Below are 27443 nucleotides of genomic sequence, written 5' to 3'. Positions count from 1 at the left end.
TTTGTTGATACTATATATCGTCCCTTGCCCCAACGCTATGCAATCATCACTCTATGCTTCTTCCAAATCTGCGATCGTTCCTCCGACGTACGCCCCCCATACACCCTGATCTCATCCTCATCACGGAACCCCGCTTTGCCCATTACATCCCCCCGCCAAGACTCTTTCTCGCCTGTCTTCCTCTTTCTCTGGCTCTTCTAGCTGCTCTGACCAAATTGTTCAAAGCATTCTTCAGCTTGTCCGCTGACCTATCAGCCAAGTGACTAAACGTGGCATCAGCCTTGCCATTCCTCACACATCTCAGCAGGCAGGGAGATTGGGACTCACGCATGAACATCGTGCAAGAACGCTTGCTTTTCATTCACAGGTACCACATGACCCGGGAACGCTTGGACAGCCTCAACCACCCATCCTTCCACCGCATCAGGTGGGAGTGTAGCACCGATAGAGCTCAAGATCTCTCGTACTTGGTCCAATCCATCTTCGGGGAACCCTTGGACAACACCGCCAATCACCAACTTCAGCAGCACTTGACCGTATTGCGCGAAAATGGGTTGTAATTGGTTGTGATACTGAGGCTGAGAGAGGTGTTTGGAGAGGATAGCAAGTGTGTCAAGGGAGATGAGGATAGTTTCGGGAGCGGGACAAGTAAGAGCGGCGAGCGTGTGTGACACAGCGAGATGTAAGAGGGATGATGATAACGTCAGGTCGGGAATGCTGTTGAGATATGCCACGACCAGATGGACGTAATCGTCCATGACTACATATCGTTGTTAAGTCAGCTGGGCTCAGAAACATCTGGGAGAGGAAGCTCACCATCGGGAATCTCCAAAGCCACTTTGCTCTGAAGGAGCTTCGCCATAGCCGTTGTCACACTCTCGAACGAGGTGAGCAGTAGTCGTCCTAATGCTTCGCCACCAGGTCCAGTCGCTGCCTGTCCGAATTTCGAAGTCACTTTGCCGGTAATCCACAGATAACTCGCATAGCCGGTCTGGTCAAACGCCAAAGCCATTCTCTCCAAGACTGGTTGGATCACAGGTTCCAGCGCTTGATTTGGGAAGAACGCTAGTCCTCGCCGTAAAACAGAACCGACCCGCTCGGAAATGTAATACAGTTTGGCGTATCGCGCGAGGAGGGAATCGAGAATCGAGTAGACCGCTGAGCAAGTAGCGAAACATGACTCGGGTACGGGATCAAGGGTTCGAATGACACTGAGGTATGAGTCGATCTGTTCTAAACTGTCCGCAACTTTTTGCAAATCGGGCTTCGAGGCCTCGTTGTCGGACGTTGCCACCACTTGTATTCGATGTATGAGGGGTTCGCAGAATTGTTGAAGAGCTTGAGCAGCAGCGTCAGCCGGCATGATCGAGATAACATAGCCAATCGCTTCGCACACTTCCACCATGTCCGCCTGGTCGAGCTTGTCGCCGACTGAAGTGATGAAGGTGTGCAGCTGGGGCAGGAAGGGGACAAGATGTTGATTACAATCTTGACACATGAACTTCATCGCTTGGGCCGCCGCAGCTGATACCTCGTCGTCCGCCATGTCGAAACCTGATGAGATGTACTGGAGTTGGAAAGCAAGGTTCTCGGGATGTCTGTCGATCCACTGTGTGTAACGGGAGATAACGAGGATGGCGGCATAACGGATTCTAGGGTGATCGGGAAGTTTCGGTAACATGTCCATGATGTGAGGCAAGACCTCGTCGTCATCCGGGTCGACCTCGGCTCCCATTGAGCGCATTGAGAACAATGGCGCCTCAATCTCCTGCCAGGAAGGCGATCCCTTGCTCATCGCACTGACGATGAGATCGTATGACCGTCTGAGACACGTGGGGGCACCAAGGACGTGACAACAATCCTTGAGCGTGTCACCCATCCTATGTCTGAATGTTCTGAACTCGTCTCGTTCTTGTGCTGTTTGATGTTCGTCATCACCGGGGAAGTGAAGGTGGCCTATTATTATGGTCTGGAGATTGGCGTAGAGGTCGAGGAAGGGTTGATGGGATGGCTCTGTGGGTTGTCGTCCAAGTGTCATGGCGAGGGTGTACCAGAAGTAGAATGTGATGGGGACGATGTCGAGATCTGGGTATGCAGCACAAGCAGCTATGCCTTCAACTAGCGGTAACAGCTCTTGAGGATGTCGGACAATCAAATCCTTATAACACTCTCCAGCTTCACACAGAATCCGACAGTAGCCTCGTATCCGATCGGGGTCCTCCTTGTGTTCTTCCAACTGCGGCCGTAAAGCCACCACCCGCGGGACAATTTGCTGCACAACTTCGACATTGTCCTCCACCTCCTGAGTCTCGTGTATCAGATCACACACAACATCCACTGCCGCGTCGAAAAGCTGGTCCGATGATAACGCCTCGAATGCGGCGTTGAATAACGGTGTTTGGGCGACCTGTCCAGCCATGACCTCTCCTGCTTTGAGCCAACTTTGCAGTGTCTCGAAGACCGATGTTTGTATTTGGGTCGTGATCCCTACAACAACATCAGCTACGTCCAACTTTTTGCTAATAGTAGCTTACCTGCTGCCTGGATGTACATCGTCAACACGCCGATCACCTGCTCAGCTGAACCGCTGACAAGCTGGTTCAACATCGCTCGTGCTTCGTCGTTCTGCTATATTCATTAGCTATGCGTTGAACAATTATTCCGGGCGACACTCACCGAAAGCGGTATTCTTGGGTTTCCAGCTTCTTCCGGTAACGTCTTCAAGAATCCCAGTAACACCGTCACTGTAGACGGATCCTTTCCGAATTGCTCAATCATTCCTCCTACGACATCTGACCATTCTGGCATTTGCAAGGCGAGGTCTGACAACGCCAGGCAGAGTTGGACGAGCACGGCCTTCGAGCCTGAAGGAGCGTTCGGTTGACATAATGGCGTTAACGATGAAAGGATGGAATCGCGTAATGGTGGTAATTGTTCTCTAGGTAGTTGAGCGAGATCGTACAATATCTGCGTGGAGGGAGATATTGTTAGCTCGAAGCAATAGCGAACGAGTGCAGCGCTTCAAGCAGCTTGATATAATCCCCATGATTACGAATGGAGTGGTGATACGTTGGGAGACACAATGCAAGGTAAGGGCGACTCACCTTTGCTCTCAAGGTCTGAGCTGAAAATAACCGGCCTTCTAGAGGTGCTTCAGGACTTGTCAACAACAAATGACACGTTTGCCATGCTTCGACCTGTTGCATAGTTTTCCTCATCAGTTGTGTCTCTCATTCGGAAGAGAAGTAGGATTCGCAGCTCACACTATGTTGGAATTCCTCCAACCACTCGTTTGCCCTCTTCTTGCTCGCTCCATCTGGATCGTGATACAGCGTCTGTAGAGCTTGTAAGACAGAGGAGGTTGCTTGATCTGCTGATGATGTGGACATGCGGGGTACTGACGTGAGGGGAGCAGGAGATAGGAGAAGAGAGTTGAGTGTCGGGTCGAGTGCAGGAGACTATGCTGTGGCGATATGAATGCGATTTGTTCAGGTAGCTTGAATTGAAGGTGAAGATGAAAGAAAGATCTCTATTCAAAAGTCAAAGTAGCTAGCAACAAGCAGGCGATCAAGCAGAGCGTGTCATAATAAAGAGGACCAAGGAAACACGTGGCGGAAACATTCGGGGTTATCTCTGGATATATCCTGGCCACAATGGTTGTAGGATCAGACGTAGGATGTGGCACATGACCAAGAAGTGGCGATCAGGCCAGTAACTGAGATACCCAAACCCCCAAGTCATCCTCGCTGTCCCCTGGATGCTCAGACACACGAAACATGACAATCAAAATAACGGTCGAGTAGTAGTTAAGATCATCGAGAGGCGAGGAGGGAGGATGTCAATATCTCCTGTCCGTCGTCGTCTTGGCGGAGAAAGAATGGCACAAAGGATTGCCTGAAATTGATTGCTTTCCCCTCAATCTAGCAACAAAGCAAGGTCATTACTCACAAGTTCCAGGGCCCAGGCAGCTTCAGCAGACTACTCTGCAGCGCCGTATAAAGAACCGTCAACTGCGATCCAACTTATCAGGCTGATTTGTAGTCTCTGGCCAACATAACATTTCGCAATTGATCTTGCGAATAGCCGATTCATCAAGTCGTCAACTTACAATAAATCCACTCTTTACTTTACCGTTGTGAACCTTTGATAGGCACAACGCAGCCCTTCAGACGAACGTTCCACTCACATTTGATCATCCAACACGACTTGAAACTCATTCATCTATCTCACCCATTGAAGCGTCAAAGAAAGACAATATGCAGCTCCCCTTTCAGTCGCTCTTTGCCCTCCTCCCTCTGCTCCCATTGATCGCAGCCCTCCCTGCTCCAGCCAATCACGATTTCGACAAGCGTGACGTAGTCGTTGTCACGGAGACACTCATAGTCACTCAAACCTCCATCGTAGGGACTACGACAGTCCCCGCTGATCCCGATGTCCCAGCTGCAACTGCTCCTCCCCCAGTGGTTGCAGCTGCGGAAGTTACTGAGCCAGTGGTACCTGCGCTTGCACCCGCACCCTCTGCATCGGATGTACCTTCAGCTGCATGGCCCCCACCAGCTGTATCTTCACCTCCTGCACCGGCGGCCCCTGCACCTTCATCCTCTTCTACCGAAGCTTCAGCAGCAGCACCGCCAGCTTCGTCCGCCTCCGCTCCCGCCGCAGCGACCAATAGCGACAGCAGCGGCGGCGGCGGCAAAACAGGCCTTGGTCTGACCACTCCCGGTTTCTCCTCACTCGCTGACTCAGGTCTTGGATGGTATTGGAATTGGGGCTTAGACGCTTTCGCACTCCCAGGTATAGAGTTTGTCCCATGTGTATGGGGTGAGAAGATGGTAGAGGAGGTGGCGGGGAAGACTTTCCCGGAGGGTACTACCCATATTATGAGTTTCAACGAACGTGAGTGCGAGATAACATTCCGCCTTGTTTTTTTTTCTGTACAGGCGGTCGTCAGAACGTGGCTGTTCGAGTACTGTACAGTCTCTCCCAAAGTGGACGTGATATTGAGAGCTAACTAACTTTCTTCAATTTGTGCTACCAATCGCACCACAACACAGCGGACATGACCAACGCCGTTGGAGGATCCGATATCGACGCAGCCAAAGCGGCGAGTTTACACCAACAATGGACGATAAGTCTTACAGGTGCCAATGCGAATCTGAAAATCGGTGCGCCGGCCGTTGCGAGAGGCAGTACGGACTGGTTTAACGTGAGTTCGTGCTAGGCACAATTCATCATATGGTAGTTTGTGAAACGCATCGCTGATCGACACCCTCGCTCTGCCTTTCTATTCCTGTTGCTCGGATTTATCCTATTCTGACCCACTCACCACACCATAGGCGTGGACCACTGCCTGCGCGGGTAATTGTAAATACGACTTTGTCCCTATCCACTTTTACGGTACCAACGCCGACGAGCTGATTTCATATGTCAAGGTGAGTCTGACTTGGGCTACGGCAGATGACAATAATATGGACGCGCACCGTATCGCGGCGCTCTCACAAATATCTTTTTTCCGAGAATGACCTCGATCTGTCATTATAATGGCTATTTCTCCACAATGATAATTGTCGGAAGAATCGTGCTGATCATGTCTCCTGCCCCTCTTGCCCTGATTCATCCCTGTTTCATTGGGCGACACAACACCCCTTTGTTCGCTGCCCTTCCTCCCTCACTCCGGCTCTCATACCTCGTCCAATTTTCCCTTTGCCGCCTTCGGCCACTCACCCTCATCTTCGATCCTCACATACACACCCGCCCACCCTCACCGCGCTTCGCGCCGCGACAGACCTTCCCGTCGGGTGGCAAACCGATCTGGATCACCGAATTCGCCTGCTGGGACACCTCCACCAACTCGATCTGTTCCTCTGCCGACTCGTATACATTCATGCAGACCACTATTGCCTGGTTCACCTCCGATGAGGGGAGTAAGCTCGTTGAGAGATGGAGTTGGTTCGGTGCGATGCCTGAGCGAGCAGGGGATGGGTTTGGACTGGAAGATGCGGCTGGGGGTTTGAATGATCTAGGCAAGAAGTATTTGGCTTTGTAACCAAGGTCAGAGCCTAGCGTACAGTAGTGAAGTACAGTACGAGTATCGTAACTCTGCGCTACGAGTACTGTATCCTTTCTTTCAAGTTACAGCATGTGCCGTGTTCGAGTACTGTGATCATGAGGAGAGGTATATGTACCACGTCGACTGCATACCCGTCTGCCCGGTAAGTTACACGTTGAGGAGACCTCCGTAGAAAACGAATAGCCCGCCCAGATGCCACCATTCTCCTGTCGATAGTTACAGCACATTGCCCGTCAATCTGAAAACAATGCATATACACGAAACAAACCACTATGCAACCCCCACTGCACGCTCTAATGATGTCCTGAACCCCTCTTCTTGTTGGTCAAATTCAACTTGGGCCCCGGCTTGCCCTTCTTCTTTCCACTCGCTTGACCGAGCGAGACGTACGAATATGGATCAGGTCCGTTGTTCTTTTTGATATCACCTCCGGCGCGCTACGAATTACAACGAACATCAGCACAGTTCCGAATTTCACGCCTAGCTTGAAAGCGATCCAGTATTCCTGAGAAGCGTGAAAGTTTGACTTCACTCACCTTCGCTCTGAACTCTTCACCTAAACCCATGGCGACCCTCTTCTTCCTCCTATCTTGCAACTTGTCCCCAGCACGACCACCCGCTCCACCTCCCCCCTCCTCAGCCATTTCCATGTGTCTCTCTTCCTCTCGTGCTTTCTTTGTATTCCTGTTGAACTTCAAGTTACCTCTCGAATCACGAGTAGCCCCGTCAACAGCTCTTGACGCAGCCATGAATGCACTGCCAGCACCATCGCCACCGCCGTTGGAAGGTCCCGCTGCATCTTCATCCCCTGATGATGGGTCTTCGGCGATGATGAGTTTACCGGATTTGTCAGTGGCGAATTTGGATGCGTCTTGTCCAGGTTTACGACGTCGTGATTGCGCAGAAGGATCGGAGGCTATGATACACGGGCGAGATGTTAGCGTTGTCGTGACGAATGAAAGGTAGTGCAGTGTAGGGATGAGAGATATGGGTGTATTCTGCCACCAACTCACTGGTGATACCACCCGCAATACTCCTAGACAACAAGTCCATAGGCTCATCACCTTCATTCCTGATATACGCAGCTCCCTCATTTCCTCGGCCCTTCTTCGCCTGTTGAGCCGCTTGCTGCTGAGCTCGTTTGCCTCCCTTTTGCTGTTGAGCGGGACGAGAGTCGTCCTCCTCTCCATCTGAGGAGAGGTCCGAGTCCGAGTTGTACAAAATATCGTCGAACGCGTTTCCGGTCGTTTGACGAGGTTTCTAAGAAGTGCAACAAGGAAGACATAAGCAATTCTCGCTTACATTTTCGAGCCACAACCTGCCCATGCACAACACTACTCACCTGCTCATCCTCATCATCATCACCCTTCGTCGCCTTCTTCTTCTTTGCTCTCTCCTTCCTCTTTCTGATCCCTTGCAGCACTTTCCTCTCGTTATCTCTCTCCTCACCCGCGTTCCTATAGATCTCGTCGAATCCGAATCGCCTGATCATTCGCTCAAAGATATGCACAGTCTTCGATTTGAAGTGGTTCTTGTGATCGTGAACCCATCCGAGCAAAGCAGGGACGAGAGCGGACAGATGAGGTTGAAGAGTCGCAAGTGGCAAAGAGACAACGGACACCTTGGTGAAACCAAGTGCGGATTTGACGATCTCTCGGTTCTTGGAAGTAAGGAAGACGGTAAGAGTAGCAACGAGCTCGGAAATGGTGGATTCGGAGATGTCATCTGGACGAGCACACCATCAGTCACTAAACATTGACCTAGAGCGAAACAACTCACCCTTGAACTCAAACAAAAGTCGCGACAAGGCGTTGATGCTCGCACTGATCATGTGAGGTGTAGCTCCAGTCAAACCAGCAGCCACCATAGTCAAGTATTCCTCGGCGTTGGCCTCAACGGTACCTGCGCATGAATTGATCAGCATACAGGACGCAGCAGTATGGAGTCTGCCACACTCACCAGCCTGAGCCATCTCCTCATCGTCTTCGCCCGCTTCAACCTGCACAGATCCACCTTGTGCCATCTTCTTTCCCATAAGGACCAGGAGATCGAATCCGGAATCACGAGCCTTTTCGTTGACTTCCTTGGTACCGAGAACAGCTTCCGACAGAAGTTCAGGAATGAGATGGAGCGAGTCTTTGGGAAGAGCTTCAACCAAGGCCGAGAGGAGTTGGAGACGATCCTACAGGAGAGCAACATGTCAGCCTACACACCATTGCTGTAGTGACGAATTCTCAACTCACTCTTTGAGCACCAGGACCGACGCTACCACCAGCTTCACCCAACTTCCTCACGAACACCTCCAAGTTCTCCTTGTTTTGCTTCTCACCCAATTTCCCGCTCTCTAGCAACCTCTTCAAGACCCTATAAGCCTTCTTCTGGACGGTGGCATCCTTGTGCTCGAGCATTGTTCCCTGGGAAGCGGCGTTGAACAAGGCGATTGATTGCGCCGAAGGGAGTTGAGGTACAAAGATGATGAGCAGATCAAGCATGGTATGCGAGATGGGCGAGGCTCCGGGAGTAGGAGGCGTTAGGTTGTGCAAGTTCGTCGAGAGATGAGTGGTCACAGTGTTGTATGTCTCGATGATGTCCTATTAGATACCTATTTAGCATGGGAGCCGCCCCGTGAGAAACGATCGATTACTCACCTGCTCAGACATGATCCCGACCCACAGACCAATGACATCTCCAACCATACCTCTCGATTCTCTTGGAAGCTTGCTGAAGACATTCAAAAGGACTGAGACCATGTCCTTGGCAAGACTTCTCAACAACGCCATGTTCTCCTTGGCCGATTCCTGATCAAGACCAAACTGCTTTCGAAGCTCCTCAGGAGGTGCTGCCGAGTTGAGCAAGGTCTTCGTCGAAGAGACGAGGAGGGAGAGTGCTTTCAGGAGCGAGGGGAGGAGGTTTGGTGAATTGTAAAGAAGACTCGTGACCAAACCCAAGAAAGGCGTGGTCAAACCCTACGATGTAGATCAGGTAAGCAGCTACCAGACAGGATAGGTGGATTCATAAGACGAACCTCTTTCATGTCCCGAGGCATCTCACAGAAACCAGAGAAACAATCCCAGATTTGTCCGACGATGACCTCCCAGACCTTTGCCTCAGATCCTCGTCCCAAGTCTTCTGCGTGGACCTTCTTCTCGAAAATCCTCTCTGACAATGGTCGGAAGTAAGTTGCGAAGAAAGCAATGGAGTCGTTGGTTGTTCGTGATCGGATGAGAGGAAGGAGGTGAGCTCGTCCAGGCTGGGGTGTAGCACCGGTCCTAGCAGAGGAAAACTTTAGCTCGCAATCACGCAGGCGACATGGTCAAGGATCAAATAGCTCACGCGTCAGGCTCGATGTTGAGGGGAAGAACACTTAAAACCGGTTGAACACCAATGACCTCGATGGCCATACCGATAACTTCATCCACCTTTTCCTTTGGCTCAAAGCCCCGTTGATGTCTCAGATCGCCGACTTCCTGAACCAAGTTCAAAAGCAGCTCCTCCGCGGCCGTTTTTCCTCGGCCAGTCTCATCGATCTGAGCGACCTCGGTTTGAGTGACCCTGAGTCGAAGTCGTGAGATCATAGCTGTCCAGATGGTGAGGAAATGTGTGATTCGCAGAGCATGGGTGTTCATAGCTTCCGTGACAGCAACGATCAGCTTGTAGAGGAAAGGTGTCTTGGACTTCTTCCTCGCTCCGGCGACGTGAGATCCTTGTCTGACATAGGTCAAAGTGGAGAGGATCATCTCATCGGTGATGCAGTATCGCAAGATACCCTGAGATCCGACCGCATCCGCTGCAGCGATAAGAACAGCAGGAGTGGTTGCTGGAGCAAGAAGGATGTTGTTGAAGATCAGGTTGAATGCCTTGGGCAGGTAAGTGGGAAGGAGCGATGTGTCTTGTAGTGACATCTTGACCAAGGCGGAGGTGATGGCAGAGAGATAAGTTGGCGTGTCTGCGGAGCTCGGAGGTGAGTTCAAAAGCGAGTCGAGGATGGTAGGGAGGTTGGCCAAGACGGAAGGTGTCGGTGCAGCTGCATCGGCGGGTGGAGGGGATAGGAGATGGGCCAATAGGGAGTAGATCTGAGGTGTCAGATGGGGCAGAGGGGGCAGTGAAAGTAGTACGCTGCACAGTGATGACAGTTGCTATATAACGAACGATCAGCTTTACTCTCTAAATTCTGACAGTGCGAAGGACTGAACCCACCTCGTCACCCCAGACAGCGACCCATCCTCTCAAACCTTGTACGACCCAGATTGCTCTCTTTCCCTCGCCGTCCTCACCATCTGCAAATCTAGCTTTCTTTCCTTTACTTCCACCACCAGACTTGACTTCGTCTTCCAAGATACCCATGACCCATTCTCTCGCTCGGGAGAGATATGGGTGTGATCCAGGACTGATTCTAGGTGGGATCGGGGTTGTCAAGACTTTTCGAACACCTTCTTGAGCCAGATGTCGGACTTTCGGTCGAGGGTCGAGGTTCAGCTCGAGAAGGTAGTTGAAAGCTTTTTTGAGTAGAGGAGAGGAGTTGAGCAATGCTGGAGGTGGGAGGAGAAGCAATGATGAGATGATTTGGAGTAATGATCGAAGTGCTGGAGGGTGTTCCAACGAGGTCTCGAACAAGGGGAGCACACATTCGAGTGTAGGGGAGATCTTAGACAAAACCACTTGAGTGGGTGTCTCAGGGATAACGATAGCAAGCAGGTATAGTGTGGCGGGGATGAGAGCACCTTGTCCCATGTTCTCTGCTTCTGCCATCTCCTCATCTCCGCCCGCTCCTGTTGACGGAACCTCATCGACAACTGCCTTTTCTAAACATTGCAACAGTGAAGCAAAGTAAGCTGTGGGAGGATGAGGGAGGGTGTCGGTCTTGAGAGCGGCTGAGATTGTCGATTCGATAGCTACGAGGAGCTGAGCGGGTTTTGATTGATTAGGCAAGGAGGAACCGGTGAGTCGACGAGCATTGGACAGCGATGTCGCAAAGTCGATAGGTGCGGTTGCCATGTTGACGATGGCAGGAGGCACACTTTTGGTCCAGACGAGAAGAAAAGGTCAAAGGTGTCCGAGAGGAGATAGCGTCTGTCCCTATTGCACTCGACTGAAGTTGCAAAGAGCGGTCTAATGAATAAAATATGTCAATTGATTTGCCGTTGTATGGATGATCTTTGTGTTGCACTTGGACCTCTGGACTTTCAAAATCTCAGAAGGTGGAGAAGAGGAATGTCACGTGATAGTATAAGAGTTATAACAGTGTGAGATTCGACTGCCTCTTTCGGAAATATGTTTTGTACCAGGTTGTGTCAATGGATGTATAGGATTAGGTTCCGTCCAGCCATCGCACCGTACACCGTACACCGTACACCATAGACACACCGTTCTATCACCCCTGCTCACCCTCTCTCACAGCCCCTCCCTCGGCTCTTCCCCCTTGATCTCACCGTACAGTCAATCACTGATTACCCATACACCACCATACACCGTACACTGTACATAACAACACGACACAGTCAACAAACACCCATCACCCATCTCATCTTCTTATTTTATTATTCATTCATCCATTCATCCATCCTATCCATCCCATCCACGCAACATATACACAATCAACACAAAGGTGAGTAACAATCAGTCCTCGCATTCATTCCTGAAAGGTACTCGCGTATGGGATCTACCTGTCTATGTCTGTGCGGGGAAAGAAAGAAAAGAAAGACAGAAAGACGGGAAGGGTTGCAAGGGAGGGTAGTGTCAACAAAACCAAAAGAGGAAGTAATACCCAAAGCAGCAACCCACTACAAAACATCAATAACAACAACAACAACAACAAACCTCCATCACAGACGTCCAGGTCCACCATCATCACCTACATCGATCAACTCGATGCATGGGGGTGTGACGACCTTGGATGGATGAGCTGGGAGAAGGGTGAAATTGATGTATGCGATCGGGGACAGTCTTGTTGACGCATCCACCCTTGCAACTCTCTTTGCAACGCGTCCAGTGCTGGCATGGTGCTGGGAGACGTGCACCAAACACCCTTCTGCTCTTGTCTTGTTGTGCATGCGAAAGAGTCTACATGACAGTGATGGATGCATACTGACGCGTCTTTCCTCTCTCCCCTCCTCTCCTCACCTCACGTATCCCAAACACCGCGCCCATGGTATATTGGCCCTTGCAGCTCTTGCATCAGTTATTACCTTCAACTGCGTACCAATCACCTCAAACAAACTTGAGTGCTCGAGCTACAGCCTACAGTGAGTATCGTCTCCGCTCACCGTCGATCTACATCGATCGTCCGTCCGTGTTCCTGGCTTTGGCAAAGAAGCTCGAGTATTCACATGCCTTCACGCGTCCACTCACAAGCTGTCAGCTATCGTGAATCGACGCGTGAAGCCTTGCGATGATCTCATGTGCTTGTCATCCTGCATCGATGCTTGTGTTAAATCCGTGAGCGAACGAATGCTGACAGGTGACACCCCATGTAGCCCATTGCCACCACCCCGAAATTCGATACGCGTCTACTGCAAACTGAGTAAACAACCCAGTTCTCGTTTCCGAATCCAACAATCTGTGTTGCCACCGATCCTCGAAACAACGCGCTATATCCTCTTCCCCTCTCGTAGATTGGTTGGATGAATCCTTCTCCCCCAGCTATACTGCAAGCAACGACCACAACAACGACAGTTGAGAAACCCAACCCCTTCGCTCCGCGATTAACCCCAGCATTCTCCCTCACTATTCCCGATACGGCCAACTCGAAGACGCCTCGTACCGTCTCAATTACGATGGAGGATTATATCACAGACTCGAAAGATGAGAATGGGTTGGATCTGGACATGGTCCATGATTTTGGTGCGGAAGGATTAGGAGTTGACATGAGAGATTTCACAAATCATACAGAGGAAGGGGAAGAGTCTAAAGAGGAGATTCTAAATGGTGAGTGACGAAGAATTCTTTGCCTAACCATACCTCCTGATTTCTCCATCTGGCGTTCTCATTCTGGTCCCATATTTGCGACGATCGCTGATCTAGTGTCCGGTTGTACTCCCTCAGAAGCCGAGCTCGCCACTACACTCGTCCCTCAAGATCAGTTGACACCTCAGCCACCTACCAGCGCGAGCGGTATGGGTGACGTCCCGTCAAGTGCTGGCGTCGATGTCGATGACATGTTCCAGACTGAGACCGGATTGGAGGGTGATGACGACGAGGACGATGATGGTGGTGAGTCAATCTGATCCAGCGCGTGACTTTGTCTTGCAGACCTGTTCTGACTGTTTGTGCAGACGTCACCGAAGGACCTTCGGGCAAGCGAGTGAGATCGAACGAAGCGGGCGGATTCACATACGTCGAGAAAGATGGTGAACCCAGCAGGAGGAAGATCAGAATTGAGTATATCAGTGACAAGTCGAGAAGACATATCACCTTCTCGAAGCGAAAAGCCGGTATCATGAAGAAGGTGAGTGGCTTGTCCGCATAACATTGCGCGCTGCGTGGCTGGCAATCCAGGCGATATCGTGTGCTCATGTTTGTTGTTTAGGCGTACGAACTATCCATTCTTACTGGAACTCAGGTGCTGCTACTGGTAGTCTCTGAGACTGGACTGGTGTACACTTTCACAACGACCAAGCTTCAACCGCTGGTCCAGAAAGCCGAGGGAAAGAACTTGATCCAGGTGAGCTGTCCGAATATCTGAATAATGTTTCACCAGCTGACGTCATATACAGGCATGTCTCAACGCACCCGATGGCTTTGGCCCCGATGGCCAACCTCTGGGTGGACCTGTCCCAGCTACCAAGTCGAAGAACGGTGGACTCGCCATCCGACCTCACAAGCTGACAGCGGCTGCCTCGGCTGCTATGGCCGCTTCCGCTCAAGCTGCTTCGGAGGAACAACAATCTGCTGCAGCAGCCGCGTCTGCTCATCAACATCAGCAAAATCAAGTTGATGCAGCTGCATCTGTTGGACAAGGTACACCTGTTTCAGCTCGACCTAAGAAACGGATGCCTTCAGGGAAGAAACGTCAAACATCTACTTCAGCTGGTTCTCAGATTCAAGGTCCACCCGAACTTGAAATCCCGCCTGTCCCTTCTATACCGGAGATTCATCGACAAGCGAGTCCTCATAACCCCCATCCATCATCGGGAGGATTGATCGATCCTTCACTTCATTCTCCAATGTCAGCGGGATTCCACATTCCACCAGAATATCAGCAAGGTCTATCCCCAGGTGGTCAACAACCAGGAGCTCAAGGTGGTCAAGGTGGTCATTACGCCTATCCACCTCCACCCCCGCCAGGTCAGGACGGTAGTGGATATCCATACTACGCTCCGCCACCACAGCAACATCACCATCATCAGCACCAACAATATATGAACATACATCATCATCAGCAACAGCAAATGTTCCAACAGCAACAGCAACAGGCTCAAAGAGAACGCGAACGGATGATGGGTATGGGCATGTAGGTGGATTTATTGAGGGTTTAGGTGGAGACGTGCGGACGAGGGGAGAGAATAGTATATTCTGTCTAGACAGACAGACTCCTCTGTACGAGTACTGTGTCTGTCTGTGTGTTGATAGAACTTTGGAGCTTGGGTCATATTTCGGTCGTTCATTTCGTTTCGTCTCTTTCCTTCTTTGAAGCCCCGCGAGACTCGTGGAGTTCGTCGAGAGCGAAGTTAGGGCTCCTTTTTGTCATGTAACATCAATAGTGAAATCCTTAATGATATACCATACCATTCAAATTGGAATAATTACATAGTACACGTTTTACATGTAACTTGACACCATCTCTCTCTATCAAGTACGCTCGCGCTGACCCCTCACATTACACCTTCTTTTGGGATAGCTCTACTGCCAGTTTGAACGCTCCCAGCAATGCTGTCAATTGCATTTTTTCAGATCCACCAACCGATAATCGATGTCTAAGCGGGACGTGTGTTCACGATAAGCAACAACTCCCTTCTTAAATTATATCAACTACTCACTCGGTACTTCCTAAGTGATCTAGAAGATAGATCCTACTTTGTTTTGGTAATTCGACTGTATCCAAAAACTCGTATGCACCCGCTATGAGGTCCTGTAACGCCAGACCCTTCTCGATCTTTAATGAAGTGATAACTAACCGAGACCAAGGATGTCAGTCTTGCCCATGCCCCACGAGTCCAAGAAGCGAGCGAGATGAGGCGAGATATACTCACGTGAATAAGATGTGCCAAATTCGTCCGACATCATACTTTGTACGACTCGTTCGATATCTTTTGGATGTGGGTTACCCGTACAATTATACACAGCCGTCTCGTCCACTAGATCATATGCTGCGTGACATGCCTATCAAAACGCGCTTGTTAGTTTACTGTCGTACGAACTCTTCACGGAGGGCGTCAACTGACCTGAAGCACGTTGAGAGCTCTTCGCATATCTCCTCGGGAAAGTTTGAGCAAAGCTTCTTTCCCATCTTGCGTGATGTTGACCCTATACACGCGGACACGGAAACAAATCATCAATGCTGCCCTTTCTGTGAACGAGCGATGGGGTGAGGAATACCACCTACCCCTCCTTCTCAACCACCTCGTCGACCTTACGCTGCACTTCGCTCTCGGGCAAAGGCGAGAATCGGAATCTCGTACATCGTGATTGGATAGCGGGGGTGATCTTGTTAACGTAATTGCAAAGAATGCAGAATCGGACATTCTTCGTGTGTGTTTCGATGACTATGGAATTGAGCAGCAGGAGCAATCAGCGACTCGTCCTGCCCCCCTTATCACAGAGAGAACGGATAAAGATGGGCGAGAGACCAATTGAAAGATGGACGGGAGAGAAGCACTTACCTCGTCGTAATGCCGATTGCGCAGCTTGAGTCATCATATCCGCCTCGTCCAGAATAACCAACTTGAACCCTTTCCTGCTCGCACAGAGAGAAAATCAGCCTTCGCTCTTCCCGACCACAGACAATCCAAGTCGAAGAGAGCTTGACAAAACTCACGAGAACAAAACCTTTGTCATTGCAAAATTCTTGATTTGTTCACGGACGACATCGATACCTCTATCATCTGAAGCGTTTAGCTCTAGGATGTGTTTTCGATATGGTGGACCATAGAGACGACGAGCGAGGGCGAGGACGGTGGATGTTTTGCCGGTTCCTGGGTTTACGAACAGCCAATATTAGTGCGAATCCTTGTGCAGGTGGAAAGCTGGCTGAATCTCGCGTCGATCTCGAGGCGTAGGTAGGAGTCCAAGAGGAGGACTAGGACTGCTAGTTACTGAAAGGACGATGCTCACCTGGAGGTCCGTAAAGTAGGAGATGGGGTAATCTCCCTGCCTCTATAAACTTCTCAACTGCGCGCATAGGACGTCAGCTCGCTCTCTTGTGTTCTAGCAGGAGAGAACAAGGAATGGAAGAGCTGACTCACTTGTCGTTGTGATATCTTTGTGAGAGACGACATCGTCCAATGAGACAGGTCTGTATTTCTCCACCCTGAGGAATGGACTCGAGAATCAGCCATATTCCCACCCAGCGAGCGCAATGTGAGTCCACAAGAGTCGTTGGAGGATACCCCAGGTCACTATTGGGCTAACATTGCGAATGGTATCGCTTCTGCCTTTCGCCCCGATGTTAAAGTCCTCTTCTTCACCCTCTCCATATCCGAAGCTTCCCCATGACACATGTGATCAATCCTGAGCTCGACCCCAGACCTCTAAGTCGTACACGCTTTTCACTCCAATCCCTATCGTTCTGTTTTCTCCCTCGATCGCCCTCCGATTGCCAAGCACGCAAATGAGAACGTGGAGCGTAACGACTCACCATGGTAATCCCTCTCTCTCATTCGCAGCTTTCATCTCGGCTTGACTCATCTCCCCATTGGTCCCATTGCCATTCTCTTTGCCCTTTCCTTTCGCGTTTGCCATCAGTGCTACCATTGCGTTGGTAGGTTTGGGAGCGGAGACAGGGACAGGGGGATCGTCTATATCCATCGGGGTGTGAGTGTCGGACATCTCGTTAGGTCGAGGTAGCTCTTTATCAGATGCGAAAGAAAGGGGTTTTTAGTTGTTTGAAATCTGATACGTCAAGTGGGAGAATGAGGGTCCAGTTGCTTTCTATCAGTTTGATACACAGACGAACCTCTGACGGTCAGTGGTGATTGTTGAAAGAGGTCAAAATCATGAGCAAAATACAAGTCTAAATCAATCTCCGTTGTCTGGACATGACAACCGACCAAAACGATCGACGCGGCGCGTCTTCATTCGCATCGTATCGTCCGATCACACACGCCTAACTCCACTCTGCCTCCTCCCTCGTACTCTTACAACAATAGTTACTCGTCAAGCTCGATGCATATGCTATGTATATACAGTACCAACAGACAACGAATATATACAAAGAAAGGTGACCATCGTGTTGCTTGTTCGTCATGTACAAAAGTCGTCGTTATAATTGTATTCGTACCATGTTACTGAGACTGAAACTGAGAAAGAATGGATCGTCGGTCTACTTCACACTCGGCTCTCATGCCGATCGCCAGCTACCCCATCAACCCCATCCAACCCTCTCCTACTGCTCTCCTTATCGCCATCATACTATCCCATGCTCTCCTCCTAGCTCTCTCACATATCTTACACCTGCATTCTCTCAACTCCGCTCTGGCCTCATACCATCCACTCATCAAGATCCCATTCGCTCCAGGACCCAAATTGATCGACGGGTCATTCCGAGCCATGGTCATACGCGATGACGTTGAATGATGAACAAAAGGTTGAGGGATCCAAGGAACTTTGGTCTCAAGAAGTTCCAGCTTTTTCTTCTGAGCCTCGATCATCTTGTCGTATTCTGCCCGAATACGTCCGATCATCTCGTTTCTGATTTCGTCGTCGTCGTCATCATCGTCAAATTCGCTACCACTCTCCTCCTCTCCCGAGATGCGGCCCTCGTCGAGGTCAACTAGGTCTGGGTGGTGGGGAGGTGAAGAGATGGAAGATCGAGGTGAAGATTGCTCGCTCGCTTCATCCGCATCCGCCTCGACAGATGTACTGAACACGGCAGAAGAAGTGTGCTCGCCTTGGTGATCTCGCTCCGCAGCTGGTGCAAATCCAGGCGTATGTCCGCGGACACCATCGTCAATCAGAACGAGTTCGTCGTGACAGTTCAGCTTAGGAGTCATGACCAAATGCGATTGTTCTTCCCCGCCCAGTCGTACAATACCGCCACTTTCCACCCATTCCTCCATCTCCGGAGTGATAGGCATAACCTCGCACGTCCCAGCGCTCGTACTTGACCTATGACTCCCGTCGATAGTAGCTGTAGGTGAGTGGCCGTCGATGTCGTTCCTTCCTTCCGCTGCACCGTGAACGCGTACACCTTCTCGGTCTTGCGTGCTTTGTTGTGTTCCGAGTTGGATGTTCACAGTGGGGATCTTGAGCAGGATGGGAGATGGCGAAGCTGGAGCGGAAGATGGAGGACCCGACTCGGCGGTATGTTTGTCAAGCATCAGTCTCTCTCGGACCTTGGATTTCGGATCCGCATCAAATTGAGGTGGCGGGGGAGGTGTGATTTGTCGTTTGCTCCGGTCGATATGGTGACTTTCGGGCGAAGGTGGAAGCTTTCTCTTCCCGAGACCCGCTGAATCGGGGTCATCATCTTGGGCGATTCGACTAGGCGTGTGAGTAGATGTGTTACGTAGGAGGGTTACTGGCACTTCAGGCTCGTCCTCTGCATCGGAAGATGATTTCGATCGTTTCCCACTTGTTCGCTCGTCGTGTTCTTCCGTCTCGTCGGGTGGCGGAGATTTACGTTTGCCCAGGACCGGAAACTCCCTGTGGGGTATTTCATCACCAGGTTCTGAAGGAGTGAGAGCTTCTTCCTTGATACCATAGTCGATTTCGCCGATATCCTCGTAGACCATTTCCACACGAGGAGATCGATCAGCTTCGACGATTAGTTGGGTCGTCCTGTTCTTCAACCTCTCCTCCCACGCTTGTCTCTCTTCTTCCAGCTTGCCAACATCCCTGCCCTTCATCTCAATAGGCAGCCAATTCCTTTCATGCGCCAACATCCCCAACAGCCCTTCCATCCTCACTTCCGCGCAAAAGCTCTCCGCTTGATCATCATCGCCAAATCTCTCTTTCAACATCCCCACAATCTCCTTCATAGGTCCGGACGTCAACGACATAAGCTTTTGCGAGAATTTATCGTCCAGCTCGCGCAACAGTTTGGAAGGAGGCAGGAAAGTATCCTTTGATGAACGGCGACGGCTGTGCCAGGGTGGGATGTTGATCAGTCCACTGACTTCGTCGTCTTCGGGATACCAGATGTATTCGATGTCAATCCGTTTACCAAACGGATGAATACAGTGTTCGGCTAAATGTTCAAAGTTGGTGTGTATCGCCGAAGGCAGGACGCGTCCTCCTGCTTGTTCCTCGACGGCGAGCTTGTGGACTTCGTCAGAGGGGAGAACCCAGAAAGCCGCTCGGATCCTTTCGACTAAGAAGTCGTTGATACACCCCCATCGTAGCTTGTTTCGATACTGCAATCTACATTAGCCAGGACTCACCACTCGAGACAGCTATACTTTACTCACCTTGTTACCTAGGAAGGTCTCATCCCCGTCATCTTCGTCCAAGTCTTCGTCATCTTCCTCCGTGTCGTGCCCTTCTTCGGTACGCGTCAAATCCTTCCACCAACCGATATACATCCTTTCCATCTCCATGGCATCGTTATCCAACTCCGATTCATCCAGCTCTTCGCCTTTCAACTCCGCCAACATAGCCAGTCTCATGATCTTTTCTCTACTCTTCTCTTGTGTTTGGTCGAGGAGGAATCTCGCTTTCAGAGTCTTCTCGTGACGTTGCAATCGGATCGCAGTTGGCAGCAACTCGCTCCACCGGGTATGATCCATCAACCATTGTTCTTCAACAGCTTGATACGCCACCCATGGGACAGTGCCCACGTTGTAATCAAGGTAATCGAGCACCAGCGGCTTGGCCCTCCAAGGAGCCAAGTTCCCTCTGAGTTGGTAACCCCCGCGCGCACATTCCTTCAACAGTCGACGAATCTCGGAAATGAGCGCAATTTCTCGACAATCTCGACAAGACATGGAACCATATGGTCGCTCGTTGCCATCCGCGTCGATATCGTGCGGTTTGGCAGGGTAGATATTGCGCATGTTGTCGTCAACGTACAAGTCGTCGGCACTAAGACCACCGATGTTGTCTCTCATACATCCTAAGCAATACCGTTTGTTATGATGTTCGCAAGTCGGTGCTCGGCCAAGATAGGAGGTCAAGGTGAGACGTTTTCTGACTGCTGGAAATGATGTTGGAAGTTGAGGATGATTGAGTCTACATGCGAGACAGACGAGCACGGTAGCAGCTCGAGCATGGTGAAATCCACTGACAGGAGAGGACGATGTATTCCGGTAGGAGTAGAGGGGGTACATGATGGCGGCGTATTGGCCCGTTCGATCAAGGAGAGCGGCGTAGGCTGCCCAGAATGAGTGAGAGTCGACTGAACGAAGAATTCAGCTTCAAATGATGGTATTACAAGCAAGTCGACTCACCAGCATCTTTCCATCCTATGCAAATATGTCTCAGCTCGCACAACCTCAATCTTTGTTTGACCGCTAGGACAATCTCGTATGAGGGATGGTCCGACCATGTCCGTATCAACCTGAGTTCTGGGTTGACATCGTCCATGACGTAGGATAAAATTGTGCTGTAGTCCACCAAAGACGACCGTTAGCATCCACTTGCTGCCGACTCCCATCCTACAAAACCCGAGTTTGCTGTAAGGACGAAAGGAAGGGTTCGATGGCGAGAGGACATCTGGCGATCGACTCACTTCATGATATTTGTAGGCAAGTTCCCCCACCCGACTTTGTCTTTACAGTTCTTTCCTCGGCCCAAGCCACGCAAAGGTCCCATCATATCAGTTTCACTTGTCCCACTGCTCTTCCTGCTTTGGTTCTTGGGTGTCCATCTCAGTTCACTGACTTCCTCGGCGGTATCACCTTCTCCGAGCGGAACGTCCGAGGTTGTCGAGTCAGGCGTCGTGACCTCTTCTGGTGAACTGGGTTTTGAGGATCTAGCATTTTCTAGCGGTATGGGAGAGGTATGCGTCGAAGCGTTGTTGAAGGGCATGTCGACTGGTTGTGAAGGGAAGGTTGCGGTTATCCGCGGTGACGAACCGTGTTCGTCAGAGCTCATCTTTTGGTAGTTATCGTATCGCTTCCACCAGAGACTTTATAGCTGGATGCGCTACACTCTGGACAGAGTGAAGACAAGGTTTCGCAGTCTAGATCAGCATGATAAGGTGTGATGAGATAAGGAATGGCAAATGTTCAAGTTGTAATGTAATGGATGTTGGGTCATTGCTTGTCACTGTCAGTCACCCAGCTCACGTCACTATTGAAACAGTAGATTACAGTTGTGGTTGATTCCGCCCTGAAGAGTGAAAGTCACGTGGCACTTATCACTACGAGTAATCAGTTAACCTTGGGCGACCACTAACACTTGGTCATGTACAATTATATGCATTGGTGAGAGGGAGAACATGTACGGCTACAGTCAATTATATACAGAGCTTGTTTGCTAAAGGCAACGGGAAACGGGAAAAGTCACAATGTCCTATGTTTATAAGTTCTTTCTCATTTCTTTCTCTCTACCCCAACCACAGAGTCCGTTACCTTCACATCTCTCGTTTAGCTTTACCCTCCCCGACATGATACCGCTTAGTAACAAGTCCAAGAACCGTCGGGGGTTCCGGGCTCGCCAATGTACTCGTATGGCCATTCGCCTGCAAGACATGGTCAGCTGTTCGTCTCGCTTTCTGTATTGATGGCCACATATACTCACCGTTGCCACCGAGACAGGTGTCGACAGAGACGAGTCTGTATCCAGCACCTTCAAGCCTGGGAACGGCGTAAGGAAGGACTTGGGTCGCAGCTACGTTGTGGAAAGGTTGATCAGCATGACTTTCAAGACCTGATTGAACAAGAAGATGTATTGCACTCACTCGACTGGATTGTGGAGTGACTGAGAACAAGATGAGGATTGGGGTAGTCACCTATAATTGACAGGTCAGCCCACTGCTTGAAGACCTGTAAGCTAGACATGAAGACTAACCAATGACACCGTCGAGGACACCCTGTGAGTAGCCAGCGGACTCTCCATTGGCATCACCAGTGTCTTCGGTCCAAAGGAACAACTCTGCGGGGTTATAGACGATCAGTGACGGTCATCTTGCTAAAAGGAGGTGAGTAACTCACTCTTGTAACCCCTTTGAGCGAGGACCTTGAGCACGAGGTCGTTGTAGCTTCCGTAAGGAGGTCGGAAGTAGAGAGGCTTAAGACCTAGGATCCTGATAAAGGCCTCTTCGACCTTTCGGAGCTCTGATAAGTTGTAGACGGTCAGCTAGTGTGAACAAATCACAATGAACGGCACGACAAAACTCACCTTCGTTGATACCCGCTTCGTCGAGCTTGGTGAGATCTGCGTGAGACCAGGTATGAGAGCCGAGGGTGTGTTGCCTGATCAATAATTGAGTCAGTCACCTTCTTCAGCGTCAAGTGTGCGCCTGCGTAGGGAGTGAGTTGACTCACGCAGCGTGAAGAGCTCGAACTTGGTCGATTTGGTTATAGATACATTCGTAGTTGTTACCCTAGTAGCGGGTCAGCATGCTTTCTTCTGACGGTTGCAGTGTAGCAATGAACTAGCAAGCAGCTACAGTTCGATAGGCTGGAGGGCGTGAGGGACAAGGGGCCCCCATACCAATGGGAAGAAGGAAGCTGACGAAAGATGAAACTCACGTTGAGGAAGAAAGTACCTTTTTGATTTCCGAGAACGGAAGCGACGTCTCCCTCGTATGCGAAGGGTCCGTCTGGAGGGAAAGAGTCAGTATCTCGTTAACAGTAAGAGGTAGAGACGTCCAACGAGGGGAAGTGATAGCGAGATGTGGTAGCGAGCTAATGAGAAGCGGTCGAGAAGTGACGACTCACCATCGAATGTCAAAGCTACATCACCTGAAACTTGACAGTTGTTGATGACCTGAAAACCATTTTGTCTAGGTGTGGGTGAAGCGACGATACTACCGAGACTAGCGAGGAGTGCAAAAGCTGTGGTGAATGAGAGGGAGAACATCTCTGATAGCGATTGTAATGTATGTACTATAGACAAGTTATACGATGCGAGAGCAACTAAAAGTAGGGAGTGATTGGTTGATTGATTGTCCGATTAGTGAAATGTACAAGTCAACGAGTTGATAAGGTGAATTGTGAAGAAAGGAAAGAGAGACGGAAGATAGATAGCGGGGAGAGAAGGATTATATACCTCACTGGACAGAACGATGATAGACTACTGGGATCAGAGATCCTGTAGGAATGCGGAGAAGACGACGACGACATAGCGATAAAGGTCCCGAGCTTGCTTCAATTGACAATTGAGAGGGACACTAAGCATTGAACCGATGCAGTATACGCTCGTGCAGTCGGGGTGACGGTCGAGTCGCCGACTGACCTTCCCTTTTCAGGGGCATGAACAAGCGGATACAGTTCGATCATACAAGCAACATAGCTCTGCTCTGCTCTGACGAGGTACGGTGACCAACCCCACCCATAACCTATACCCTACACCGCCATCTGGTCATCTGCTCAGATGCCGCTTTTCACCCTTGATCTTGATTATCTTGTTTCAATGCTGTTCCGCACATGTTCAGGTCATTTTCTTTTCAGGCTGTGTAAAAGGGACAAAGTGCAACAGGAATCATGCTGACTATGATGCTGACGATGATGATAATGTTTCTGTTAATGACGGGATTGAAAGATGCGTCCGAACGGAGGGTTATCATGCCGTTATCTTTCCAGGATCAGGAATGAACGATGCCGAGAAAATGGAGAATGCGGGGAGATCGCGGAGTACCGGTACTAAATAGCACCAAAGTGCTAGCAGTACCTCTTTGTAGATGATGCTATGCGATGTATGCTGTGGAGCGAGGTTGTGCATGCTTGGAATGTCGAGTTGCCCCTCTTGCTGCTGCATGTTTCTTGCTTGGCCTTGTCTCAGAACTGACAACAGATAAGCACAGCACAGCAGCACTAGACAGAACAGCATACAGCCAGGTCTTGGTCGGGTCGGACACATTTTGATATTTGATTGATAGCGGTGCGACGTCAATGACAACCTTACGTACGCTTGTTCGGGGGTAACTAGTTTTGGTTCCTGCCATCTTTGCCACTAGAATGCGGGAGCTATACACTACTAATCTCTGTTACATGTTGTATGCATGTGACTACGTAGTTACATTACAAGCAGAGCACTGCTGGAGTCCGAAGAGACGGTACTCTTAATGTTGGTACGTCATCCTTTCAGTTCTTAGTCTCGGCAGTGCGGCAGTGCAGTGCAGCTACTCTGTCTCAAATAATAGACGCCGGTAGGAGAGAAAGTGATGTGATATGCTACCCAACTTGGAGTGGTGCGGAAAGCGGTGCTCTTGCTGTTCAAGAGAGATTGTACCACATGTTGCTTGACCAAGAGCACACAGCTGAAATGGGACAAGATCAAAGTTTCAATCAGATCTCTTCTCTTCTCTTCTCTTTGCGACCGTGTACAGTGCCTTGCCCATGTTGAGGTTCGACGACGACATCCGTCGTCGTCGTCCTTGTTCTTTGGAATCACTCTTAATTACCTTTTTGTCAGTCAGTATCCGTGACCATCGCGCACTCAACTGTATTGCGCATATCTCATAGTCATAATGCGGCACTTCCCATAGGATACATGTACATCAACATCGATCGACAGCTGGGATCTAGGATCGAGATCATGAAGTGTGAGCTCGAGTAGTGCTCACTCACCATCATCGTCCACAATCATACGAGGTTTGTCAAGGTGGTGGTGATGGTTATTATCAACGAACCGCATCTGCAGTTTGTCGCTGTACATTCAGATAGTAGCCACAGTGCCGCTTCTGTAAGGCAGCCGTTGTGCTGTGTGGAGTTGACCCGGTGACGTCGAGAGATAAACGGTAATTGACAAACTAGTCTAAATAAGCTCCCCCCTGGCCTATTGCGGGAACGGACAAAGTTTACCTAATGTACAGCATATCATACTGCACTAGTGGCCACTGTATCTGCGTCTGGTGACTACATGTAGTGAGATACAAGCGACAAGTGACCTATAAGGTCCATGCATAAGCTTCAAATAGTGCAAAGTGCGGATACAACAACTCCGTTCAGCAGTATTTGCTCCGACGCTTCCCGAAAATCATAACGAAAGTGGCTACATTTATTACAGTCTCCCCTGCTCGATATCACTTGCTTCTCGTCTTTTTGGCACTGGTGGGCGACTTGAAGAAACTCGTTATGGCAGGTTGCTACGTCCACATACCCCTACATCAGCTCTGTATACGTTGTTACTACCATCTCCGGACAAGAGCGGGACGCCAACGCCAGACGCCCCGCCGCCAAGATTGTGCCTCACTTACCGCTTTTCCCGTGTCTTCATTGTTCCTTCGGACCACTTGTGTTCTCTTTCCTCCCTTCTTGGTGACCGGCTTCGGATCTTGCTCTTGATCATCACCATCGTCTACAGCAATCACCTCTTCCTCAGGTTGGGTGTCCGCAAGTTTCCTCTTCGAACGAGTCTGATGTTGATTCCCGCTCGGTTGCGTTTCGGTCTTTACACTTGCAGTTCTCCGTTCCTCCTTTTCCGAAGGAAAGACTGGTTCTTCTTTCGCTTGCTCGTCTTTGTTCTCGGACTTGTTGTCATCTCCGACGTCTTGATCCTCCTTGACATTCGGCGCATTCGAATCATCGCCTAAACCTTTCTCCTCGTCACCCGGCCCAATTTCAGTCTCTATGCCCTCTGCTTCCTCCTTCAGTTCCTCCTTCATCTTGTGAGTCGACGATATCGGTTCAGATTTCACGGACTTGGTAGGTATTGGAGTTGGCTCCTTTTTAGATTTGGCAGGCGACGGAGCTTGCTTTGAGAAGAAGGATTTTATACCGTCTGCTCTTTCTGAGACTGGTTGGATGTATGTTGGCGAGTTGGTGCCGATTTTTCCAACTTCAGGAGGTACTGGATAACTATCCATCATGAGTCATCAAAGATCATCAGCATCATCCAGTAGTCAAACCACCACCTCTGTCTCTACAATGTGTGTGTGTGTGGCGTGGCGGAGTCTACAGGTCGATCCTGGTGATGACACTTCGAACTCACCTGTCCAGACCTTCTTTGCCTTTCAACAAGTCCCCCGTACCACCTTTGCCTTCTTCCCAACCTTTCACTTCCCCCAGATCCAACCATCTGCTAATCTCTTCCCCAGTGGTGAGAATACAAGGCATTCGATCATGTAACCATCTCAGATCCTTCGCCGGTTCCGTCGTCAAGATCGTAAACGTACTAAGGGGTAATGGATTTCCTGTAGGGTAGGGCTCTCTCTTATCGGTCGAATCGACCGACGGTTGGAATCGCGATTCGACAGGAGAGACGTATTTGACGGTATCGAATAGACCGGCGAAAAATAGTAAAGGGGGGTTGGCGACGGTGGTGTTTTCAGTGAGGGGGAGTCGAGTGAAGTGGGCTATTTTGGAGTTGGACTTCTTTTGCCATTCGTAGTAGCTACGAGAAAGGGTCAGCTTGCTCAGTCTGTATCCCATATCAGAAGAATTCCAGACGAGGTGTCAGCTCACCCTTGAGCTGGTACGATGCACCTCTTGTGTCCTTTCAAAGCGTGCCACATTCCACCCGAAGACGCATCCCTATTGTCAGAGTCTTGTCAGCTTTGAAGAGGGAAGCGAGCTCCACAAATTGCAAGCTGTAGGAGAACGCACAGGATGCCCTCCGAACGAGCATTAATAGTGTTCATAGGTCCAGAAGGTGGATATTTCGTCCAATGAGGGATCAAGCCCCATTGCCTATTCACGAGTCTGGCTATCAGCGAGCACCCCTGCTTATTAAGCAACGAATAAACATACATTGTCTCGATGATTACCTCGTTGCTATCCTCTGGATCACGTCTGATCACCGTACCCCTCGACCTCGGTGCGATGTTGTAGCTACCCAAAGATCATCAACTTGGGAAGCAGCGATGGCAAGGAGACGTAACTTACGTTGCATGATGATCCTGTTGTCTTTCCCATCTTGGTCTCCCTCTCCCTCTCCCTCCACCTCCCCCTCTCCTTGGACCACCGCTACCTCCCTCCCCATCATTATCGCTATTATCGCTGTTCTCGTCCCTATCCCTATCCCGATCACGTCGATCACGTCGGAATAGTCTCGGTAGTGAGTTTTCAAGCGAGTCGTACAATTCCTCGTTGCTTAGCGCAAGAGCATATCGACCGCACATGGTGATGTTATCCGTTCAGTCCTCGTACAGTAGTTATAACGACTGGTCGGATGT

The 27443-nt window shown here is 50.2% G+C and overlaps 8 protein-coding genes across 8 annotated transcripts; 2 read left to right on the top strand and 6 right to left on the bottom strand.

Moving 5' to 3' along the window:
* Nucleotides 1–142: 142 nt before the first annotated feature.
* On the bottom strand, nt 143–3389 carry CI109_103292 (uncharacterized protein; the record flags this gene model as incomplete). Its single annotated transcript, XM_032007159.1, has 7 exons — nt 143–263; nt 328–760; nt 817–2487; nt 2535–2625; nt 2677–2967; nt 3105–3197; nt 3264–3389. The coding sequence occupies 7 exons, from the start codon at nt 3387–3389 to the stop codon at nt 143–145; spliced, it is 2826 nt and encodes a 941-aa protein (XP_031858513.1).
* Nucleotides 3390–3685: 296 nt separating this feature from the next.
* Nucleotides 3686–6046, top strand: CI109_103291 (uncharacterized protein; the record flags this gene model as incomplete). Its single annotated transcript, XM_032007160.2, has 5 exons — nt 3686–3711; nt 4151–4896; nt 5055–5206; nt 5337–5432; nt 5786–6046. 5 exons carry the CDS (start codon nt 3686–3688, stop codon nt 6044–6046), a joined length of 1281 nt encoding a protein of 426 aa, XP_031858514.2.
* Nucleotides 6047–6363: 317 nt separating this feature from the next.
* On the bottom strand, nt 6364–11065 carry CI109_103290 (uncharacterized protein; the record flags this gene model as incomplete). The annotated part of the gene is made up of 11 exons (XM_032007161.1): nt 6364–6507; nt 6607–6986; nt 7084–7330; nt 7413–7795; nt 7850–7972; nt 8030–8252; nt 8314–8661; nt 8719–9036; nt 9096–9339; nt 9404–10206; nt 10268–11065. 11 exons carry the CDS (start codon nt 11063–11065, stop codon nt 6364–6366), a joined length of 4011 nt encoding a protein of 1336 aa, XP_031858515.1.
* Nucleotides 11066–12690: 1625 nt separating this feature from the next.
* Nucleotides 12691–14523, top strand: CI109_103289 (uncharacterized protein; the record flags this gene model as incomplete). Its single annotated transcript, XM_032007162.1, has 5 exons — nt 12691–12994; nt 13112–13279; nt 13342–13514; nt 13596–13730; nt 13783–14523. 5 exons carry the CDS (start codon nt 12691–12693, stop codon nt 14521–14523), a joined length of 1521 nt encoding a protein of 506 aa, XP_031858516.1.
* A 362-nt stretch (nt 14524–14885) lies between these two features.
* CI109_103288 (uncharacterized protein) lies at nt 14886–17053 on the bottom strand (the record flags this gene model as incomplete). Its single annotated transcript, XM_065967269.1, has 10 exons — nt 14886–14982; nt 15046–15178; nt 15259–15388; nt 15451–15532; nt 15612–15771; nt 15889–15962; nt 16044–16200; nt 16340–16396; nt 16471–16535; nt 16863–17053. 10 exons carry the CDS (start codon nt 17051–17053, stop codon nt 14886–14888), a joined length of 1146 nt encoding a protein of 381 aa, XP_065823341.1.
* Nucleotides 17054–17580: 527 nt separating this feature from the next.
* CI109_103287 (uncharacterized protein) lies at nt 17581–21256 on the bottom strand (the record flags this gene model as incomplete). Its single annotated transcript, XM_032007164.1, has 4 exons — nt 17581–19578; nt 19633–20558; nt 20611–20765; nt 20892–21256. 4 exons carry the CDS (start codon nt 21254–21256, stop codon nt 17581–17583), a joined length of 3444 nt encoding a protein of 1147 aa, XP_031858518.1.
* A 524-nt stretch (nt 21257–21780) lies between these two features.
* Nucleotides 21781–23188, bottom strand: CI109_103286 (uncharacterized protein; the record flags this gene model as incomplete). Its single annotated transcript, XM_032007165.1, has 9 exons — nt 21781–21845; nt 21905–21994; nt 22065–22115; nt 22175–22258; nt 22318–22440; nt 22505–22578; nt 22651–22709; nt 22858–22928; nt 23047–23188. 9 exons carry the CDS (start codon nt 23186–23188, stop codon nt 21781–21783), a joined length of 759 nt encoding a protein of 252 aa, XP_031858519.1.
* A 2164-nt stretch (nt 23189–25352) lies between these two features.
* Nucleotides 25353–27389, bottom strand: CI109_103285 (uncharacterized protein; the record flags this gene model as incomplete). Its single annotated transcript, XM_065967268.1, has 8 exons — nt 25353–25415; nt 25527–26127; nt 26261–26662; nt 26734–26802; nt 26875–26958; nt 27019–27099; nt 27154–27199; nt 27308–27389. The coding sequence occupies 8 exons, from the start codon at nt 27387–27389 to the stop codon at nt 25353–25355; spliced, it is 1428 nt and encodes a 475-aa protein (XP_065823340.1).
* Between the last annotated feature and the right edge of the window lie 54 nt (nt 27390–27443).

Source organism: Kwoniella shandongensis, chromosome 5, assembly GCF_008629635.2.
Source record: "Kwoniella shandongensis chromosome 5, complete sequence".
Lineage (NCBI taxonomy): Eukaryota > Fungi > Basidiomycota > Tremellomycetes > Tremellales > Cryptococcaceae > Kwoniella > Kwoniella shandongensis.
This window is presented reverse-complemented; position numbering and strand designations above follow the sequence as displayed.